A 23,593-nucleotide genomic window follows, 5' to 3' on the forward strand; every position below is an offset into this window, starting at 1 on the left:
GGGTGCCCATTCATTACAGAGCAAACACACACTATGGCCAAGTTAGCTTTGCCAGTTCACCTAACTTGCTCATCTTTGGACTGTGGGAGGAAACTTACACAGCCACAGGGACAACATGCAAACTCCATGCAGGAAGGATCCAGGTAGCAAAGAAGGAAAATACAAATAAAGATATTAACTTTAATGTTACCATAAAGATTTGGTTATTCACAAATGTACTTAAACTGATCCTCATAAAATGCTAACATTTACAAAAAAAAAAAAAAATATTCCCACATTTGCATTTTCTATTTTATTCTGCCCTTCTGTTTTACTGAGAAATATTTTGTCATATTAGCTTTACATTTGGTTAAGTTTCAAATTTGTATTTATAAAAAAAAAAATAATGCTGACATTTTTACGCTTAATCCTATTTTGCCTCTGCGGTTGCAAGACCGGAACAATCTCTGGACAGGGTGAGAGGCCATCACAAAGTGAACACACACACACACACACACACACACACACACACACACACACACACACACACACACACACACACACACACACACACACACAAACAAACCAGGGGCCAATTTAACCTCATCACTCCACCTAACCTGCCTGTCTTTGTATTGTGCTCCTGTTTCCTCCCATAGTTCAAATTTAACAATACAAAATGAATCAGAAAATGTGTATTTTACTACACTAGATGCTGTCACTGAAAAAAGTATAACATTAATGTTGTTCATTCAAAGTAAATTTTCTCTTTCAAGCAACTTAAGATTAGTCATTTAGTGTTGTAGCTTGAAATATTTGGTTTCAGATCTCAATCAAAGTAAAAAAAATTGTTTGTACCTAAGTAAGTTATGGTGGAGGGAATAAACGTAGAAATCTTATTTCAGTTAACTTAATATTTTAGGTTGTTCGTGTGCTGTGTGGGAGGAGCCATTTGTATATTAAGTATCTATCTATCTATCTATCTATCTATCTATCTATCTATCTATCTATCTATCTATCTATCTATCTATCTGTCTGTCTGTCTGTCTGTCTGTCTGTCTGTCTGTCTGTCTGTCTGTCTGTCTGTCTGTCTGTCTGTCTGTCTGTCTATTCTTCCGGTTGAACTTTCCAGCGTGCTGGCTTTCCAACTGCCAAAAAAAAGAAGAACGTTTTCCCGAGTGGAGTGGACGTGGCTATACAGGTCTGGTCATTTTCAGCAGCAGACTTTTATAACGGAGGATTTCTGGTAAGTAACCCTGTTTCATAATATTTCTAATAGCATAAAAATAGGTTACAACCAATAAACCATTTTAAATTGTAACAACTTAAAAAACAGATTTACTTCAGTATAAAACAAGTGAATTGCACCCAATCACTCTAAATGATTTGCTTCAACTTAAAAAGTGTGGGTTCAATAAGATAAAAAGAACTATATTGGTTCATATTGAAAATATTAAGTGTGAATCATTACCTTAATTATTTTAAGTTGAATGGAGGTTATACGTTTTTCAGTGTAATGCAATTAAAGTACTTTTAAATTCACTAAACTTGCAAAATAATGAATATTTTTATTAACATTTATTCAGGCACTTATTTTTCAGAAAGAAAAACGACTTCAGTGAAAGTTTTCATCTTCAAATTAGGAATATCTAGTAAGTATTTTGCATAGTGTTAAGACTATGTATCTTACAGAAAAAAGTAGTAATTGATATTTTTGAATGGTACTCGACACCAAATGAGTACAGTTTGAGTATCGAAGTACTGATTACTGTGGTATCGATCTTCCCATCCCTATTCTTCTCTTCCTGGTCCTCCTACTGTGCCACGACCTCAGAGGGAATATACTTGCTGTAACGGTGAGCCTCACAGGATTACACAGGACTTGAAGCTGCAGGTGTAGGCATAGAAAAATTTTGCAATACGTGCGCTCTCGGACTTTCTGCTAGAGATTTTCAAGCGGCAGTACCAAACCTCTTTGCAACGTACACATATTTCTAAAGAAATCGTGCAGGGGGAGATTTACATTGTAAGCACCTATCCGAATTGCTGGTAATATTGGCATTACTATAGGCCAGACTGGAATCTTTCTTCTCTCATGGAGGACCGAGGCAGTGCTTCTCACACTCCTTCGTCTCTGTGTTTTTAATTTGTGAGATTCTTGTTAACTTGTCTCATGACACTCAGTTTTGGCTGTTTTGGTTAGGGGATTGTGTGAATTCCTGTTGCTGAATTTTAGGATGGTTTAGGTGATTATTCATCCAGTATTGCCTTTGGTCTTTTGTGTTTCTTGTATTTGGCATTTATCATATTGGAGAATCACTTGAAGAGTTTTGTTTGGGTAAATGGTTTGATTGAACTCTTCTAAATGGACTGTTGAATTGACAGGGATTTGGTGTCTTGCTGTATCAAGTCATTGGTTACATACATTGAGTGCCATTTTTAGGGCTTTGTTTTGAAGGCACTGAATCTGACGGAGGAGTGCTTTGGAAGCGTATCCCCGTACTTGTGCTGCATACAGTAACTGAGCTCTGATGATGATTCTGTACGGAAGTATTTTGTTTGTAGTGTTCAGGTTACTTTTTCTATTCATCAGTGGGTACAGTTGGTTGAGTGATCTTCTTGCTTTGGATATACTTTCAGTGACATGATTTCTCCACGTTAGGTGGATGTCTAATATAACTCCCCGGTGTTTTGCCATGAAATGGGCCAACCAAACATTGTTATCGTGCCAGGTGGTGGTTTTTGCCTTCTGCTAAAAAGAACTGCAGTGCTGTTTTTCTGGGTTGATGCTGATTCTCCATGTTTGAAACCATTGCTCCAGGGCTGTAACTGCCTCTTGTAGTCTTTTTGTGATGACTTGTAGAGTACTGCAGTATCATCTGCATATTGAGCCAGTGTTGTGCTCACTTACAAAGATGTTGAAGAGGATTGGTGAAAGTAGTGAGCCTTGAGGGACACCAGCAGTTATTTTCTTGAGTGATGACCTGATGTCATTTAACTTTATCTGGAATTTTCTTCCTTTAAGAAAAGAGGCTGTGAGGTGAATTAGGTAATTTGGAATACCTGCTTTAATCATTTTGTAGAGAAGGCCTTTGTGCCACACTTTATCAAATGCTTCATATACAATCAAGGAAGATTGGATCTATTTATGTTGAAGCCTTTGGTGATGTATTCCACTACTCTAAGGAGTTGATGAGTAGTACTTTGTCCAGTTCTGAAGCCATATTGTTCTTCATTGATTATTTGTAGTTGTTCTTTATGTTTTTGAAGTCTTTTCAGTATTACTTTCTCAATCGTTTTAGCAAGAGTACTAAGTAAACTGATTGGTCTGTAGTTCTGTGGGAAAGATCTGTTTGTTCCTGGCTTAGGCAAAGCTATGACATCAGCAGTTTTCCAGCATTCATGGAAATGTCCTAGTCTCATTACTGCGTTGGCAATGTTGGTTATTGCAACGATTGCTTTGTGAGGTAGTGCTCTGAGAGCTGCATTCGGGATGCCATCTGACCCTGGTGCCTTCTTAGTGTTAAGATGATCAGTGATGTTTCTGATTTCTGCTTGAGTAGCAAAATCAATGACTTCTGGTGGTTTGTTGATAAAAACTGGTTAGTTTCTTTATTTACTCTTTCAATGTGTTGGATATCTTCAAAGTTTGGTGAGCACTGGAGTTCCAAGCTGTTGGCAATAACTTCTGCTTTGTCTTGGGTGGTATATACAAGTCCGTTTGGACCATGGAGGTAGGGTATAGGAGATTGTTTGTTGTGGAGTGTACGGGCGATTTTCCATTTGGTACTTGCTTGGTGTTCCATTTCAGATAGTGTTTGTGACCATTTTTGATTCCTGATATCATTTAGTGCTGCTCTGATTTCAGTTGAGAGTGTATTCATTTTTTGGTGGTCTTCTGGGTTACATTGTTTTTGCCACTTTCTTCGAACTCTATTCTTTTCTTTGATTTTCTCTATTAGCCAGTTGGGAACGGAGGACTGATGATTTTTGGTAGTGTTTTGGGCTTTGTGTGAAGCATTTGCCATTGCTTGCTTGATGCAAAGAGTAAGGGCTTTTGCTGCATGGTCTAGCTGTTGGGGTGTTTTGATTGTTGGTAGAGGACCCAGGGATGATTCAAGTTTTCTTGTGAAAGCAGGCCAGGATATTCTTTCTTTTGTTATGTCATTGTTGTTTTCTGTGTTACTGCTTGATCCATGTAACTCCAGAAGTACAGTGTTGTGGTCAGAGTTCAGTTCCAGAATGAAGTTGATAAGTGGACAGTGTGTTATATCTTGGAGGATTGCAATGTCTATTACATCAGGTGTGTATCCATTAGGGTGGAAGACCATTGGTTCTTCTGGTCCTATTACTATTAGGTGGCTTCTGTCTGCAAAATTGAGGAGAGACCTCCCTCGTTTATTAGTTGTTTTGTTGTTCCAGGATGGATGTTTTGCATTTAGGTCACCTGCTAAAATAGTTGAAGTATTTGATTGGAAAAGCAGATCCAGTTCCTGGACAGGTAGATCATTCTGGGGACTGTTGTACATTGAAATTATTCTCAAAGGAGCGTCTTTAGTATTTAGCATCACCGAGTTGACTTCCAGTGTGGTTAATTGTGGTGTGGGCAATTCAGAATGTTCTATTCCTTTTTTGATAAGAATGGCTGTGCCTCCTAATTTCCTTTAATTCTGTCGCACCTGTATACAAAGTGACTTGTCATTCTGAATTATGAACTTGGACATAAATGAGTTTCACTAATTAGCATTACATCAATTAAATGTCAATCTAAAAATTCTTGAAGTTCTTCTTTTTTGTTGTGTTCTCCATTGGCGTACCATATAGTTGATCTTAAATTATTCAGTGTGTGTAATAATTTAGGAGCCTTCAGAGAAAATCTTCACAACAGATGGAATTGAGAACAAGATTGTAGTCATAATATTTGTTCCAGTTCTTGCTGCATATAATTTATCAGTGAGGGTGGGAGCAAAATTTAGTAATCTTCTGGTTTTGGGGCTGGAAAAAAGGTTTTTTAGGGTTAAGATTTCAGAAACGTCATCTTCCCCAGAGGAACCATCAGGGGGAGCCCCAGGCCTATCCATCTGAGAAGAGACGGTCCTTTCTAAGAGTTTACTGGATGTAGTTCGCTCCAGGCTCTGACTGACTGTTTTGTTAACTTAAGGGTGACGTGATCCAGTAGTAGGTGATGGATTTGCGGGCTCCTCTAGACAGGTGTCTTTTCTAACAGCGTCAGCGTAGCTGACTCCCGCAGAGTCAAATGGCACATCTGGAATGTTGAGTGCTACGCTGTCATGTGGTGTTTAATGCTGATCAGTTGTAAGCAAGCAGACAAACCTCCTTGTGTGGAGATACAGATGTACCAGTCTTTTGGCTGTGTTCTGGGTCTGAATCTTAGCTTTGTGACTCTCCCTTCACTGCCACTTCACAATACCTCTATGATCTACCTTGTCCTGTGCATATTTACCACTGGCCCTGATTCTCGCAGCTCACTTGAGGTCAGTAACAACTTGATCTGTCGAACTTTTCGCTAGCTCCATAAGCATGAAGCTGCACCAGTGTCTGCGCAACCAGGCTAATGAACTTTAGCAGACAGAGAACTGTAGAGGTGAGTATCTCTCAGCTATCTTCACCCCTGTACTGCTGCTGCAAATGGCACTCCAGATTACAGATATGAGTCTGAAGACTCTCCAGCAACTTCCAGATTACAGATATGAGTCTGAAGACTCTCCAGCAACTCCTCAGAAGAACCAAGAAGTTGAGTTTTAAGTCTCTGATGCATTCAGCAATCTGCTAAGTCAAAGTGTAGGTGTTCTCATCCCGCTGTTGACACAGATGTAACACTGGTGCTGAGTGCCACAGTGACTGGATACTCTACTCTTTATTTGACTCTTTGAGGTGGCTCACTATCCTTAAAAGGACTGCTTGTCTTTTGCTGCAGTAGTTGGAATAAAGCATACAACTTTGCAGGCTTGCCGTTTACATAGGCACCCATGCTACTGGTGATGTAATGCCAGCTCATATGTGGGTTACTCACCCCTTGGCTGATGTAACTTGTCAGCACCGTTACAATATGTTTACTTTTAGTGCCAGTGACTAATTTCATTGTTAAAGTTAAAGATTTCTGTATTTGTGTTAAGTTTAATGTCTCCATGGTTTTTATAAGGCATTAAAAATTAAGAGTGTTAAGTTAGTGTTTTAACCCTGTAAAATGCTATTCAGAAGTGCCTTTAGTAACAATAGTGGCATCTAGTGTCCAGCTACAATGTTTCAACTAATAATACTTGTATATGAATTTATAACATTTTATATATTGTTTTGTGTGTAATTTTATTAATAATAGATTCACTCTTTTATTGTAGACCACACAGATGTACACATACAACTTCATATTAAAATCTTGAACAGAATTATACTCTCCAAGTGTTTTAATTAACACACCGCAACTTAAAAGCAAATAGCTGAATTAACAAGTAAAAGTTCATTCATTCATTCATTCATTCATTCATTCATTTTCCACTACTTTCCAGAAAGCCAGGTTGTGGGAGCAACAATCTTAGCAGTGAGTCCCATACATCCCTTTCCTCTCCCAAACTTGCCAACTCATACTGTGGGATCCCAAGGCATTCCCAGACCATCTGAGAGATATAACCCTCCTAGTGAGCCCTGGGTCTTCCCTGGTGTGTCCTTCCAACTGGATGTGCCCATAAAACCACCATAGTGAGACATCCAGAAGGCATCTGTATCAGATGCCTGAATCACATCAATTGGCTCCTCTCGATATGGAGGATCAGCAGCTCTATTCCAAGACTTTCCCTGATGTTTGTGCTTCTTTTGTATCTCTAAGAGAGAACTCAACCAACCTGAAGAGAAAGCAAATTTCATCCACTTGTCCCTGCGATCTTATTTTTCCAGGTGTTACTCAGTCAGTAAATGTATTGGGAGAGCATGGGGGTCCATGAGGTCGCTTGAAAGGGGTGTGTGGTGCTCCCGATATCTTGCAAAAGGACAAAGGTCCAAGTCTTTAGAGTCCTGGTACTTCATGTTTTGCCATATGGTTGTGAGACATGGACTCTATGCAGTGACCTGAGACGAAGACTGGACTCCTTTGGTACTGTGTCTCTTCAGAGAATCCTTGGGGTACCGCTGGTTTGACTTTGTGTCGAATGAGTGGTTGCTCATGGAATCCTGAATAAGGCACGAGGCATGAGAGAGTGTTAGTTATGGCCCCACACAGCCATGTGACATGATTACCAGGAGGTGATCAAATTCGCAGGATACTCACTGTTGAGGACCCGGGTGGATGGACCAGGCCAAGGTGACGCCCACATAACACTTGACTGCGGCCGATAGACGGTCATTTCCAGAGGGTGGGAATGGAACATGTGTCTGCCTGGGGGATTCAACCAGGATCCCAAGCTGTTTCTTCGTGTGGTGGGTGCAGCAATGTGCTGTGCCAGTGTATGCTCCCCAATTTGACCTGACCTATTACTCAAAGCTTATGACCATAGGTGAGGGTAGGGATGTAGATTGGTATAGGAGTCACATAACTGCACTCACCATCTCCATCCATCTGTTGATTTTACCATCCCTTTTCCCCTCATTTGTGAGCAAGACCCTGAGGTATTTAAACTCCTCCACTTAAAGCAGTAATTCACCCCCCACTCAGAGAGGACAATTCACCTTTTTCCTACGGACGGCAATGGTCCAATCCTCATCCCTGCCACTTCACACTTGGTTGCAAACTGTCCCAATGCTTGCTGGAGTTCACAGCCCAAAAAGCCAACAAGACCATCATCTGCAAAAAGCAGTGACACAATTCTAAAGCCACCAAACCTGACCTCCTTCCCTCCCCATCTGAGCCTTGATATAATGTCCATTAAAACAGCAAACAAGATAGCAGACAAAGTACAGCCCTAGCAGACTCCCATACCCACTGGGAATGGTGCTATAACGTTTTTCCAAGTATGCAGACACAGCTGTCACTGTGATTATGCAGGGACCGAATAGCCCTTCTCTGGGACGCTGGAACCCCATACTCTCCCAGCTCTCCCACCCCTAAATATCCCTCAAGGAACTTGGTCTTTGTCTTGGTTTTTTCTGAATCCACTAAACACATGTAGACTGATTGGGCGTATTCCCACATCCTCTCCAGAATGCTGATGAGGGTAAAGACCTGGGGCCTCATGTATAAACGGTGTGTACGCACAGAAATGTTGCGTACGAATGTTTCCATGCTCAAATCGCGATGTATAAAACCTAAACATGGCGTAAAGCCACGCACATTTCCACGGTACCTCATACCCTGGCATACGCAATTTCTCCGCTCGGTTTTGCAGACTGCCGGCACCCAGCGTCAAAGCAGTGCTACTGTTCCTGTGTGGTCACCCTTTCTTTCTTAGATCCACATTCCTGACGTTTATAAATACACTGAAACTAACTGCATATTGTTTATTAGTGTAATGCATCTGATTGTAATTAACCTGCGGCAATATAATGGTCCAGGGAATAGCCATAGTATTCCAAATACCATAACTGTTTTAGCGTTGTTACTCTCATTGCATCTTCTTCTTCTTTCAGCTGCTCCCGTTAAGGGTTGCCACAGCAGATCATCTTTTTCCATATTACTCTCACTGCACCACTTGTAGTATTTATATCACTGTATCCGAGAGGGGAATCACAGCAGCAGCTGATCGGAAAGAGAATTATTGGTATACAGCATGAAGCAGACGCTGTCTCAGCCACGGCAAAACGCTTCAGAGACTTTCCTGTACGGACTTCGCGGTTTAGAAAAAGTTTCATCCCAAGAATTATAAACACACTCAATCAGTCCATCAAGTGCTCCTTTTAGAACTGTTTGTACTTATAAGTACAATTACCTCACTGTAAACTTGCACTACAGTTATAATATTGCACAACCTGCACCACTTAAAAGTTATCTAAAGCTATAATTTATAATACGCCACTATAAAGCGCGTTTTTACATATGATGACGATATCATTTTTAAGATGAAATGCAGCAAAATATGTCGATTATATTAAGCAGATAAAACTTTAACTTCATTTAAATAATCTGTATTGTTAATAATTAAACATGTGAGGACACGGTGCCGCAGCGCTAACTAGTTCAGGGATTGTTCCTGCATTGCGTTGTATTCTTGCTGGTGCTGACGTGACACTGGAAGGATAGATGGCTAGAATAATTAAACATGTACTACGAAGATATTTCAATGTTCCTTAAAAGTTTTGATGAATCGGCATTCTAAGCTTACAAATGGATTCACGTCTATTACAGAGCTGATTGTGTGGCGATTGGGTATTTGGAGAAAGAAAAGTAAGGACAGGAATTGGAGGTTAGTACGTTTGAAAAAGACAGTACTTCTGTAATAAAGCATTTCATTGAAGGTCGCGCATGACACAGCAAGCATCTTGCTGTAAGACATGAAAAATCATTGCGCCACCGTGTTCCCATGTTTAATAACATGCTTTAACGCATATCATCATGAAAATGATATCACGTATACTTCTCAGTATTTGAATTACTCAGAGAGCTGTAATATTACGAATGTAATGGATTCTGTGTCCTGTCGGAGGAAGAGCACATAGTGATTCAGGCACATAGAGCACATATAAGATTCAATACAGTACGCAACAAAGCATTAAAGTGATTAAAGTGGAAATTTCGATATTAAAGTTGACATTTTGTGCTTTTTTCCCACTGTGTGCCTATTTTTTTTGTCTGTACCCTAATAAGCTTTTATATGACACTCAGACAGTGGGCTACGATTCGCATTTTCACGCCGACTTTGATATCTGACAACTTTTTCATTTCGGGCACTGTGCGACTTTGTGAACTTGAGCTTCTCCGACATGCTATGTCACTCGATCAACTTACTTTTGTTGCATATATAACTGTTTAAACCAACAAATAGTACGTTTTTCTTTGCATCCATTTGGTATTTGTTGAATTTCTTCTATTTTTCCTTGTACTTTTGCCATTGCCTTTTCACAGAACGCTGGGCTTAAGGGCTATTTATATTGATTTGTATATTCTAAGAGGTGTAATTCTGGGAGGAGTTGGGGTGGGACAGCAGGCGCATGCACGTGCATTTATTTCCATGCTGAGTGGGATTTATGTAGCAGAAGAACGCGAAAGTTGGCGAACACACAGATTCCTGCATCTGGATTTTTCTGTGCATAAGCACATTTCAGCTCTTGTGCTTACGTCATGTTATAGTGCGAATTCTACGCACGCCGTTATGCATGAGGCCCATGGTCCAATGTTCTGTGGCTTGGATGGAACCCAGGTTGCCTCTCCAGGATCTGAGGTCTCCTTTCTAGTAGCCTGTCTTAAGCTTTTCCAGGGAGTTTGAGATGTGTGATCCCCTGATAGCTGGAGCACACACTCTGGTCCCCCTTTTTAATAATGACAACTACATCAGTTTGCCACTAAGGCACAGCTCCCGATGACCATTCAACATTGAAAAGGCATATCAGCCATGACAGCCCAACATTACCCAGAGTCTTCAGCAATTCTGGATGAATCTCATCAACAGCTGGAGCATTGCCACTGCATAGTTGTTTAACTTCCTCAGTGGAGCCTCTTAGGGAAATAAGGACTGGGTATGTCTGTTCGATTCAGGAACTCCTCAAAGTTTTCCAGTCTTAGAGCAGGAGCAACCAAAAGTACTCCTGAGGGACTTCCCTGCAAGGCCCGGAATGTTAGCGGGAATCAAAGGGAGTAGGACTCAGAGGTGCCCCGTGGAATGTCAGGGTATTGGCAGCAAGGACAATGGCTAGGAGAAAGGGTTGTCTGCATCTGTTGGAGGATGTCTCCTCATGCTGAAAACTCTGAAGAGGGTAAGCTGGAAGGACGTCAGACTTTAGAGAGGAAGCAGCAAAGATCAGACTGTTTTAAGAACATGGTTTTACTGCCCTTCGATTTTAACCTCATTTTATTGGATTTATTTATTATGGATTTTTAACCTCCATGGTCACCAATTTTATTGATTATTTATTGAATACAGGATGGAAGCACTGCACTTTTTCAACACTGTTGTTTGAATTTCTTTTAATGAAAGCACCTGTCACCTTTGTACCTACCCCTTGCTGTATGTGTGTTCTCATTTGGTCTATGACCATCGATGGTTCAGGTTCAAGAAGCTCCCATACAGAATGGAGAGAGTGGAGCCAACTTGGATTGACACAATAGACTGTTAAGTGATGGGGATTTGGAGTCTTCCTGTATTTGGTCATTAGTTACATACAATGATATACTGAGTGCCATTCTTAAGGCTTTGTTTTGCAGGAACTGAACTTGATGGAGAAGTGCTTTGGAAGCAAGTCTCCATACTGGTGCTGCATACAGTAACTGAGCTCTGACGATGTTTCTAAAGGAAGTATTTTGTTTGTATTGTTGAAAGTTATCTTTCCTAGTCATTAGTGGATACAGCTGGTTGAGTGATCTTCTTGCTTTATCAAACACTTTGGATATATCAAAAAAAAGATTGTCCCGGTAGATCTGTTAGTGTGGAAACCTTCAGTGATGTATTCCACTGCTCTCAGTAACTGATGAGTGGCACTGTGTGCCTTTCTGAAGCAATGCCATTCTTCATTGATTATTTGTAGTTCTTCTCTATTTTTTTTCTGTACTTTCAGTATTACTTTTTAACCGTTTTACCAAGAGTACATAGTAAACTGATTCGTCTGTAGTTTTGTGGGAAAAAAACTGTTGCAGCAATTGCTTTGTGATACCACCTGACCCTGGTGCCTTCTTAATGTTAAGATGATCAGTGATGTTCCCAATTTCTGCTGACGTAGCAAAATCAATGGCTTCTGGTGGCTTTATTGATAGAAACTGGTTTGTTTCTTTATTTACTCTTTCAATGTGCTGGATATTAGCATTTTTAAATTTTGATTAGCACTGGAGTTCTGAGCTGTTGGACATAGCTTCTGCTTTGTCTTGCAAGTCCATTAAGGTCATGGAAGTAAGGTATAGGGGTTGTTTGTTGCAGAGTGCACCAGCGTTTTTTCATTTCAGATAACATTTGAATGTTTTTGTTCCTAATATCATTTAGTGCTTCTCTGATTTCAGTTGAGAGTGTATTCATTCTTTGGTGGTCTGTTGGATTACATTTACTTTGCCAGTTTCTTCAAACTCTATTCTTTTCTTTGATTTTTTTTTCCAGCAGCTATCTGGGACTAGATAACAGGGTTTTTTTTTATAGAATTTTGGGACTTGTGTGAATCAGTTGCCATTGCTTACATGAGGAATCAAGTAAGGGCTTTTGCTACTTGGTCCAGCTGCTGGGGTGTTTTAATTGTTGGTAGAGGTCCATGGGAGAATTCAAGTTTTCATGTGAAAGCAGACCAGGAAATTCCTTCTGTTGGTGATTCAGGATTGTTGTCAGTGTTACTACTTGATCCATGTAACTCAAGAAATACAGGGTTGTGTCCGAGCACAATTCTGGAATTGAGTTGATGAGTGAAGAGTGTGTTATATCCTGGAGTTTGGTGATGTCTAGCACATCAGTTCTGTGCCCATTGGAGTGGAAGTGCATTGGTTCTTCTTGTCCCTATTAAGTGGTTTCTATCTGTATAATTAAGGAGTGACCTGTTGCACGTTTTGCTGTTCCAAGGTGGTTGCTCTACATGTAAGTACCCTGAAAGGGTGGCTGGAGCACTTGATTTGGAAACCAAATGCAGTTTTTAGGCAGGTAGATCATTCTGGAGACTGTTGTTTGCTGCAATTATTCTCAAAGGACCATCTTTAGTATTTAGCATCGCTGAGTTAGCTTCCAATATGGTTAACTTGCATGGGTGAACCAACATGTTATATTCCTTTTTTAAGAAAAATGGCTGTGCCACCACCATTTCCTTTAACTCTGTAAGATTTGTAGACAAAGTGACATCTCATTCTGGATACTGAACTGAATAGTAAATTAGCCATCCATCCAGCCATCCATCCATTTTCCAACCCGCTGAATCCGAACACAGGGTCACGGGGGTCTGCTGGAGCCAATCCCAGCCAACACAGGGCACAAGGCAGGGAACCAATCCCGGGCAGGGTGCCAACCCACCGCAGGACACACACAAACACACCCACACACCAAGCACACACTAGGGCCAATTTAGAATCGCCAATCCACCTAACCTGCATGTCTTTGGACTGTGGGAGGAAACCAGAGCGCCCGGAGGAAACCCACGCAGACACGGGGAGAACATGCAAACTCCACGCAGGGAGGACCCGGGAAGTGAACCCAGGTCTCCTAACTGCGAGGCAGCAGCGCTACCCACTGCGCCACCGTGCTGCCCTCACTGATTAGCATTGTATCAAATTAATGTTAATCCATACATTTTTGGAGTTCTTTTTTTGTTCTGTACACCATTAGCATTCCATATTGCTAATCTTAAATTATTTGGTGCGTTTTAACAATTTTGGGGTTATAAGAGAAAATATTCACAATAGCAGGAATTCAAGACAGGATTATAGTCATAATGTCTGTTGCGAACAAATTTTAGAAATCTTCTGGTTTTGGTGCTGGGAAAAAGGTTTATTAAGGATAAGAGAGCAGGAAAGCTGTCTTCCTTAGAGAGACCATTAGGGGGAGCCTCAGGGCCATTCTGATTAATCTGAGAAGGGAGGTTCATCTCTGAGAGCACACCGAGTGTAATCTGCTCCTCACTCTGCCTGCCTGTTTTCTTTACCTTAGAATGATGCATTCAAAAAGAGGTACTAGGTGACGAGTTAGCGAGCTCCGCTAGTCTTTGAGTTTTGAGCAGAAAGACCGTTGTCTTCTATCACAGCAGCTGCATACCTGACTTCCAGGGAGACTATACTGCAGACTGAAGGGCCGGATAGTATTGTGCTGGGATGTGGCCGCTTCTTAAGAGTTGCACATACATCTCCTGTAATTTGTAGAATGGGCCTGTTGGCAATTTACGCATGTTGCCATTCCCTGGTTTATTGTGGCACAGCACACATATCCGGGTGTATTAAAACACTGATTATTGGCATGGACAAATCACCAGCATCGGTAACACTGACCAATCTTAAGATTGTTAAATAAATTTTCTACTTTAACATGTAGGAAAATTAAGTCAGTAATTTGAAAAATGTGCTTTCCTTTTTCATTTCCAAATACATGTACAAGCAGCAGGAGGCAAGAAAGAGGATGACGGCCTGCCTTCATTCTGCACACTTTTTTGATGGGAAAGCCTCTTTCATTAAGAGCTGTTCTGATGTGTTCTTCTTTTACAGATGTGGATATGCCATATATAACTACTTTGTGTTTTTTTTTTTCCAATTCCAATATCCAGGAATGGAATTCGATATTAGAAACTTGTAGAAAGTGAGAGAGCGCTCTCTTGTCATCAATGGATTTCGATCGAAGACGAATTCCATCTTTAGTTGTGATGGCTTTGGAGAGTGTGATATTTTGTCTTTTCAGTTTTTTGTTGAATTGTAACCAGTTTTCTAAAGAACAGAAGATAGTAATGGGTGATGTAGCTGCTAAAATATATAAGGTGTCATCAGGCACGGGTAAGACGTGTGTCAAAAGAATTCTCAGAGTCCAAGAGTTCATTTTAAAGGTATTTAGTGAAAGGTAAAAGTAAATAGTCCACACAAGAATAAAAGAAAAAATAGTTACACACATAGAATAAAAGGCAAAAAAAAAAGGAAAAAATTAATCTTCTATAAACTTAGCTTTTCTTGAAAGACTTTAGTATTTTTATACTTAAAGGTTCTTAATTTCTTCTTTCCTACTTAAAGGTTCTTATTTTCTTAAAGGCTCTTAAGCCGGTTGGCACATAGGCAAGTGCCTAGGCATGATAATGTGCGGTCACGGTTACAAACCGTATGCCTCCACACCTTATACAAGGCAAGGCTGACACTACGAACAGAACAGTGATGTTTACTCCAAGCTATTAGAAATGGCAAGAACATACTGTTGTGATGTGAGATTTTACATATAATTTGATGAATATTTTTGTATGTCTTTATTTGATTTTTAGGCAAAGCAATGTAATTTAGTGTTACTTTGGTGAGAGGCATTCGTGTTTGGTTTAAGTCGCACCATTTAACAAAGTCCTTGATGAGGTTTCTATACTCCTCCTCCTGCCCACTCCTGATGCAGCCCACGATAGCAGTGTCGTCAGCAAACTTTTGCACATGGCAGGACTCCGAGTTATATTGGAAGTCTGATGTATATAGGCTGAACAGGACCGGAGAAAGTACAGTCCCCTGCGGCGCTCCTGTGTTGCTGACCACAATGTCAGATCTGCAATTCCCGAGACGCACATACTGAGGTCTGTTTGTAAGATAGTCCACGATCCATGCCACCAGGTATGAATCTACTCCCATCTCTGTCATCTTGTCCCTAAGGAGCAGAGGTTGGATGGTGTTGAAGGCGCTAGAGAAGTCTAGAAACATAATTCTTACAGCGCCATTGCCTCTGTCCAAGTGGGAGAGGGATCGATGTAGCATATAGATGATGGCATCTTCCGCTCCCACCTTCTCCTGGTATGCGAACTATAGAGGGTCGAGGGCATGTTGGACCTGTGGCCTCAGGTGGTGAAGCAGCAGCCGCTCCATGGTCTTCATCACATGTGATGTCAGAGCGACAGGCCGGAAGTCATTCAGCTCACCAGGACGTGATACCTTTGGGACTGGGGTGATGCAAGATGTTTTCCAAAGCCTCCCAGGACGTGATACCTTTGGGACTGTTTTAAACTTTTAAACCAGTTTGGCAAGTGTTTCTTTGCTAAAGTCATTTCTACCCCCGCAAATGGGCTAAGGTGTACTTTAACATATGGTTTGGGGGCAGGTGTTAAGATGTTCTATTTCCTCCATTGGTCTGAAGTATGTCTGTTTGGAATTGGCTTGTCTTAGAGGCCATTAAGTACCATGATGTCCTATTGGCTCGAGGAGTTTGGACAGCACATCTATAAATGTATGTGTTTAACCTCACACTCTCTCTCTTACCAGCCAACATATGATGAAGAAGCATCTCTCTTGCTATCCTGTGATGAAGAGCACAGCTCAGCAGCCATTTTGAACAGACATGTGGCTGAAAGCTGAGCACCAATGATGTCTTAACTAGAGACATTTAAGTAACCACAAGTCTGTGCCACCTGAACTACATATCACCATTTAATCAGGTTGTATGGTTGCCAATATTCAAATGTACTTTGCATTTTGTTATTATTTATGAATATTATCAATAATACTAATACATTGTTTAAACTGTAACTTAACTTCTGCTTGTCTTTTACTGCATCTAATTGCCTGAGGTTATAGATATAGAAGGGAAGGTGGGGATAAGTTATATACAATAATGCCTTATAAACAGTGGTAAGTCTGTGAGATTAGGCATTCTAAGGCTACATATTAATAATACAATAGGGGAAAGTAGAGCAATATATATTACTCTACCAAGACAAAACACATACCAAAACGATTCTATTCACGGGGGTTATAGGAACCTTCCATAGTTTATGCATTGTCATCTAATAAACATTCATGAATCTTATTGAACAAGGAAAATGGCTCTTACAGGTGGAATGGTGTGCAGTTAGGCCTTGTGGAGTGCTGGGTACCCAGCCCGTGGTATTGTATCACCAGGGTTCCTTCCATACTGCAACTAAAATAGTCTCAGATGCAACCAAAAATAGGCTTTGATGATTATCATTTCTATGTAGTTCGCCAGTTGTGAATGAAATCATTGAAACTTTAATTATATTGTAACAGATGCAAAAGGCCATTTTTTATTGTTAAGGGATGTGCCGTTAACATATGTTGACACAGGCTCCCCCTTGCATATCCCTGAGCGGCATAAAGGCAGGTTTATATACTGAGTCGGGGTGAGAATGACATAAGACTTGGAGATGCATGCGGGAAAATATTTGTAAGTACATGGCACTGCTGATGGGAGGACAATATATTCAAAATGGTGAATTTCAATGAGAGGCTGGTTACGATTGTGCCAGAACAATGGATGAAGGGTTGAATATGACTAAACCAGTCATCAAAACAAAATGTAGGCATGCAAAACATTTGAAATTCATCTGCCCATCATATAGGTCCCCTGTTATGAACACATCTGTTGTTCCTTCCGATTTGGCATGGCACACTAGGGTGTAATTGTCACCAATCTCCTGGTATTGACGTATCTTTGCATACTGTTTCTCTTTTGATTTAACGCATACTCTATTAAAGAAATACCACTTTAATGGAAAAGGCTCCAGTCTGAACAGATAAGTGGCTCTGAAAAGAGCCGTTGGTGTTGATAAACGTACTGTATACATCAACTTTACTTGCTTTTAGCTGGTTTCTCAGTCTTCTTGGGCAGGAGCACGGCCTGGATGTTTGGCAGCACACCACCCTGAGCAATTGTCACGCCACCCAACAACTTGTTGAGCTCCTCGTCGTTACGCACTGCCAGCTGCAGGTGACGAGGGATGATTCTCGTTTTCTTGTTGTCACGGGCAGCATTCCCAGCTAACTCGAGAATTTCAGCGGTCAGGTACTCGAGCACAGCAGCCAAGTAGACGGGAGCACCAGCGCCCACACGCTCGGCATAGTTACCTTTCCTTAGAAGCCTATGAACACGGCCGACAGGAAACTGCAACCCAGCTCGAGAAGAGCGAGTCTTAGCCTTGGCACGTGCCTTACCACCAGTCTTTCCCCTTCCAGACATCGTACTACGCACACAATTTTCTATAATAAAATGGTCGAGGCTGCCTGCTTTGCGTGTTTATAAAGGCTTCCTTCGCGTACAACTAGCTGGACTAACTGAACGCTAATTTGCATATACTTTACGTCACTCGGCTTTGCGGACTTGTGGGCGTGGCCGTTGAACCTGTTTAAACAATGCTTCAAGTTCAAAAATACAGCTCCGAACAAAAATGACAATGTGCCTTTTTATTTTTTGTCCGTTTCTGTGTTTTGCATGTATATATGCACATTTATTTTTACACAGTACGTCTCCCGGGATTTCACTGAACTGATGAGTTTTAATTTTTTTGTATGTTACACCTCTGTACCGTTATCCTTTATTTCACTTAGTAGTCTGACATTTGAACACTGTTTAGGAAAACACATATGCTCTTCAGAGGGCTTTGTTGTTAAAGGCGCAATACAGAGAAAATAACTATTTCAGTACAAAGGGCGATATTCACAATACATTGTTCTGTATTTACTGCCTTGTTCGAAAAGACCAGAATTGCCTCCGCTTACAGATCTTCTGCACTCTTTTTTCAGCCTTGCGATGATCACTTTGTTAACGCTCCTTTAACGAGCTGATCACAAATATTGTATGCGTAACTGTTCTATATAAGTTAAGAATATTGAGTGGTGAAATTAAGGAAACCCTTGAAATGTACTTTTGAAAACAGAAAGCCTAATGCAAAAGCGCGCGCGAATTTTGCCCCTATTCATTAATTCAATGGTTGTTGGCGGCGCCACGCCCATCTCTGTAGCGCTTATCGTTTGCATGACTGCCCTTAAAAAGGGGAATCCGCCAAGTTGCCGCATTCAGTTTTCTATCACTGCAGACTGCAACTATGCCTGAGCCGAAAACTGCCCCTGCACCCAAGAAGGGCTCTAAGAAAGCCGTTTCTAAGAGTCAAGCTAAAGGTGGGAAGAAACGAAGAAAGACCAGGAAAGAAAGCTATTCCATCTACGTGTACAAGGTACTGAAGCAAGTTCACCCTGATACTGGTATTTCTTCTAAGGCGATGGGAATTATGAACTCCTTTGTGAACGATATCTTCGAGCGCATCGCCGGTGAGGCTTCTCGTCTAGCGCATTACAACAAGCGCTCAACTATTTCTTCCCGGGAGATCCAAACTGCTGTGAGGCTCCTGCTACCGGGAGAGCTTGCTAAGCACGCCGTGTCCGAGGGCACCAAGGCAGTTACCAAATACACCAGCTCCAAGTAAACTGCAAAGTTACAACTTGAAACCAACGGCTCTTTTCAGAGCCACCCACCAACTCTCAAAAGAGCTCAGTTACCATGTAAAATTTCTGCATTGTACTTTTTCTGTACACTTTGCCACGATATGTCATGGAAAGCAATGTGCGCGTACAATTAAGTCCACATCCGGGACAGTGGTTCCTAGTCACTAAAGTCTGTTTCCGGTACTTTTTTTTTTTTTCCCAGTTAAGACACTAAGCGACTACTGCTTACAATGAGCGGTCTCTTAACTCCATGTTTATGAACACGAAACAAAATCCCCAGTAACACTGCACAAACCGAAGACCGCTACAAATTATTAAACTTAAACGCCTTTAAACTCGCTCTGGAAATAAGTGTCGCTTTAGAAACCGCTTAGATACTTTATTAATCCCAATGGCCAAGCAAAATGACACCTTTTATTGGCTAACTAGAAAGATTACAATATGCAAGCTTTCGAGGCAACTCGGGCCCCTTCTTCAGGCAAGATGAAGGGGCCTGAGTTGCCTCGAAAGCTTGCATATTGTAATATTTCTAGTTAGCCAATAAAAGGTGTCATTTTGCTTGGCTTTTCTCTACATTCATAATGGCTAACACGGTACAACACCCTATTAACCCCAATGGGAAATTCACATTCTTCAGCAGCAGCAGCATACGGATACAATAAATATTAAAGTGATAATGCAGACAATAACTATGTTGAATGTTAACGTTTACCCCCCCGGGTGGAATTAAAGAGTCGCATAGTTTGGGGGAGAAACGATCTCCACAGTCTGTTGCTGAAGCTGCTCTTCTGTCTGGAGATACTATTAAGTGGATGCTCCATAATTGATAGGAGCCTGCTGAGCGCCCTTCGCTCTGCCACAGATGTTAAACTGTCCAGCTCCATGCCAACAATAGAGCTTGCCTTCCTCACCAGTTTGTCCAGACATGAGGAGTCTTTCCTCTTAATGCTGCCTCCCCGGCGCTCGCCACAACTATCTGACAGAACATCTGCAGTATCTTATTGCAGATGTTGAAGGACGCCAGCCTTCTAAGGTAGTATAACCGGCTCTGTCCTTTCTTGCACAGCGCATCAGTATTGGCAGTCCAGTCTAATTTATCATCCAGCTGCACTCCCAGATATTTATAGGTCTGCACCATCTGCACACAGTCACCTTTGAGGGGTCTGGGCCTCCTAAAATCCACCACCAGCTCTTTGGTGGTTTGAGTCGCACCATTTAACAAAGTCATTGATTAGGTCCCTATACTCCTCCTCCAGCCCATTCCTGATGCAGCCATGGCAAACAGGATGAGAAGCGGACGGCAATCAAGTAGTTCGCAATCCTCTTTGAGCTGTATTAGTTAGACTGATCAATATCGCGAAATGCTTATAATAGAAAAAAACTGACCGTTTATGTTGATAAATATTTTCAAACACAAAACGACGCGACTGTGCAGTACGCAATAGAACACAAGAAAAGCTCTCTAAACAGACAACATGGGCGGCTCTAATAAGAGCCTTTGGGTATTTTAGTTATACAAATTTCAAAAGAATCTTAACCTCCAAAGCCATACAGGGTACGACCTTGCCTCTTCAAAGCATACACAACATCCATAGCAGTTACAGTCTTCCTCTTGGCATGCTCAGTGTAAGTGACAGCGTCTCGGATAACATTCTCCAAAAACACCTTCAGTACCCCTCGAGTCTCTTCGTAGATCAAACCTGAAATTCGCTTCACTCCACCTCTACGAGCCAAACGACGAATAGCGGGCTTTGTAATTCCTTGAATATTATCTCGTAAAACTTTACGGTGACGCTTCGCGCCACCTTTACCAAGCCCCTTGCCTCCTTTGCCACGTCCTGACATTCTACTCTTTGTATATTTCAATGAGTGAAAACTGGTATTACGTCGCTCTCCCTTTATATTAAAGCAAAGACGACCTGTTCGAACACAACACAGGAAATGTCTGCGCGGGGTTTTGGAAATCGCGCTTTGAATTTGCCTTTCGTCTTCTGAGCACAAGGCCCATGAGGAAAGCAGTTAATACGCCACGTAGAAACTAGTATCAGCGGTTGCGAAAGAAATGGTTCCTTGAACGCATTGCCTTGTCTATCCCTTAATCCATCCGTCCATCCATTTTCCAACCCACTGAATCCGAACACAGGGTCACTATCCCTTAATCCCCTGTGTGAATGATGACTCATACCCTTTCAGCTGTTTAGGCATACAGTGTGTTAGGGTGATCTTAAATTATGGATAGTGTTTTTCATTCTCTTTTAAAAGAAAATGACAAAATATGCAAAACAAAACTCTTATATACCCCCCCCCCTTTTCTCTGCATTACCTGTTACATTCTATTAAAAAAAACATATTCACGTGCAAAATGATTACAATACGTTTTATCATTAGACAAAATATTGAAAATTTTAAAATCCACACTGCAAAACCTTTTTAATTTCTAACTGTAGAGCAAACACAAAAAACAATATCATCTCACTTAGCGTCCTGCGGTGGGTTGGCACCCTGCCCAGGATTGGTTCCTGCCTTGTGCCCTGTGTTGGCTGGGATTGGCTCCAGCAGACCCCGTGACCCTGTAGTTAGGATTCATCGGGTTGGAAAATGGATGGATCTCACTTAGCTTCAGCAAATACATTGAGTGATATTTATCTGACTTATTAGCTCTAAACAGCCAGGGAATTTTGGAAAAGGTAGGAGAAAATCACCAAACAAGTTTCAACCCCGGACCGCCCCAACACGGTTAACAACACCACCAATATTGGTTATAAGGGTCGTTAAAGGAGGGGACATTTCTAAAGAGCAGACCAATGCCCTGTTCCGATTTAAGGGTTGAAAGATGAAATACACTTAACATGTTCGTATATTTTGTTCATTTCTGAATGTTTTCGACTACATTTTCTATAGGTGTTTTTCAAAATTAATATTACGAAAACGTATTAGTTATCTAACTTCAGTTTTGTTTCCTTTTCTCTATTTCCCTTCCTGTCCGTAATACAATATACTGTATATATGCCTAACCCAAGGAACCATATTAAGTGGGGTTACTGAAAAATCAAGTTTATAATAATAGAAAACAAATGTTTCACATAAACAATGGAATTCTTTAAACAGTAAACAGAAGTAGCCGTTAGGCAGGAATGACAAAGAAACAAAGGGAGCATTCAAAATTCACGCCGAGCTTTTAAAACGGGCAATCAAAATGGGACTTCTAGGTCGAACCTAAAAGCATATCAGACCCCACCCTCTCTCATTTCATCCAATCCTTAACAGTTACGTCCTTAATATAAGGCGCCTTGTGCGTTTACTTAATCTCATTCCGAGTTCAATACAGCGTTCAGGTTACTATAGATATTTGTGTTGGCGTGACGAAATGGCAAGAACAAAGCAGACAGCTCGTAAGTCTACTGGTGGGAAAGCTCCCCGAAAGCAACTCGCTACTAAAGCCGCACGTAAGAGCGCTCCTGCTACTGGTGGAGTAAAGAAGCCTCACCGTTATAGGCCTGGTACGGTAGCTCTACGAGAGATTCGTCGCTACCAAAAATCCACCGAGTTGCTTATCCGCAAACTGCCTTTCCAACGCCTGGTTAGAGAAATCGCCCAGGATTTCAAGACCGATCTCCGTTTCCAGAGCTCCGCGGTTATGGCTTTACAGGAGGCCAGTGAGGCTTATTTGGTCGGCCTGTTTGAGGATACTAACTTGTGTGCTATCCACGCAAAGAGAGTGACCATAATGCCTAAGGACATCCAGCTGGCTCGCCGCATTCGTGGAGAACGCGCCTAAGGACAACGAATTGCTTCTTTACGTAGAAAAAGGCTCTTATCAGAGCCCCCAAAGTTTCTTTCAAGAGATTAAATCCACTTGTCTATCGGAGGGTAAACCTCGCCTTGTAAAGAAAATTACTTCCTAGTAATTAGTGTTGGGAGGGGGTAACCTGTTATTGTCAGGTTACTTTTAAAAGTATACTACTTAAAGTAACATGCATTATTTTTAAGTTGTTATACAGTATGTTTTGTTCCTTTTAATGTAAAAGGTATTTTAATGGCAATTCCCGACACTAAAATACAAACGTTATTTCGCACAATTTTTTTTTTTTGGTAACTGCTACTAAGGAAGAGGTTACACAAGTGTGTAGCATGCCATCAATTTACAAGAACTGCATTTAACCTAAGTACTGTACTAGTGATGGGAAGTTTGGATCATTTTACCGACTCGGACCTTTGAGTCTCGTTCAGCAAAATGAACGAATCTTTTTTTCGAGTCATTTCGTTCATTTTAGCAAAATATAATTAAAATGTTACCTCCCTAACACATCTACTGCTTACACAAATGTTGATCACACTACAAAGAAGACAAAACTATAATGCTATAAGTAAGAGAAAATATTAATTCATTGTTTACCTGGGTCTTTAGTCTATGATTCGCTACTACTGAGCCGGTAAGTGGTCACGTGACAAAAGAACGAAAGACTCGAGGAATGAACTAATCCAGGGGTAGGCAACGTCGGTCCTGGTGAGCCGCAGTGGCTACAGGTTTTCATTCCAACCCAATTGCTTAATTAGAAACCAATCATTGCCAATCTCAGACCTTATTTAATTTTATGGCTTGTTAGTCTGTGCAATGTAAGGCTCTTATATCGTAGATTTTTTTCCTTTCCAAGG

General features: G+C 41.1%; 4 protein-coding genes across 4 annotated transcripts; 2 read left to right on the forward strand and 2 right to left on the reverse strand.

Moving 5' to 3' along the window:
• Positions 1-17,236: 17,236 nt before the first annotated feature.
• LOC114658838 (histone H2A-like) lies at positions 17,237-17,720 on the reverse strand. The gene has a single exon (XM_028810904.2). The coding sequence runs from the start codon at positions 17,673-17,675 to the stop codon at positions 17,289-17,291; it is 387 nt and encodes a 128-aa protein (XP_028666737.1). The 5' UTR covers positions 17,676-17,720; the 3' UTR covers positions 17,237-17,288.
• A 786-nt stretch (positions 17,721-18,506) lies between these two features.
• Positions 18,507-18,960, forward strand: LOC114658842 (histone H2B 8-like). The gene has a single exon (XM_028810909.2). It carries the CDS (start codon positions 18,541-18,543, stop codon positions 18,916-18,918), a length of 378 nt encoding a protein of 125 aa, XP_028666742.1. The 5' UTR covers positions 18,507-18,540; the 3' UTR covers positions 18,919-18,960.
• A 1,483-nt stretch (positions 18,961-20,443) lies between these two features.
• On the reverse strand, positions 20,444-20,787 carry LOC114658852 (histone H4). The gene has a single exon (XM_028810920.2). It carries the CDS (start codon positions 20,780-20,782, stop codon positions 20,471-20,473), a length of 312 nt encoding a protein of 103 aa, XP_028666753.1. The 5' UTR covers positions 20,783-20,787; the 3' UTR covers positions 20,444-20,470.
• A 1,473-nt stretch (positions 20,788-22,260) lies between these two features.
• LOC114658655 (histone H3) lies at positions 22,261-22,717 on the forward strand. Its single transcript, XM_028810681.2, has one exon. The coding sequence runs from the start codon at positions 22,305-22,307 to the stop codon at positions 22,713-22,715; it is 411 nt and encodes a 136-aa protein (XP_028666514.2). The 5' UTR covers positions 22,261-22,304; the 3' UTR covers positions 22,716-22,717.
• The last annotated feature ends 876 nt before the right edge of the window (positions 22,718-23,593 follow it).

Source organism: Erpetoichthys calabaricus, chromosome 10, assembly GCF_900747795.2.
Source record: "Erpetoichthys calabaricus chromosome 10, fErpCal1.3, whole genome shotgun sequence".
NCBI lineage: Eukaryota > Metazoa > Chordata > Cladistia > Polypteriformes > Polypteridae > Erpetoichthys > Erpetoichthys calabaricus.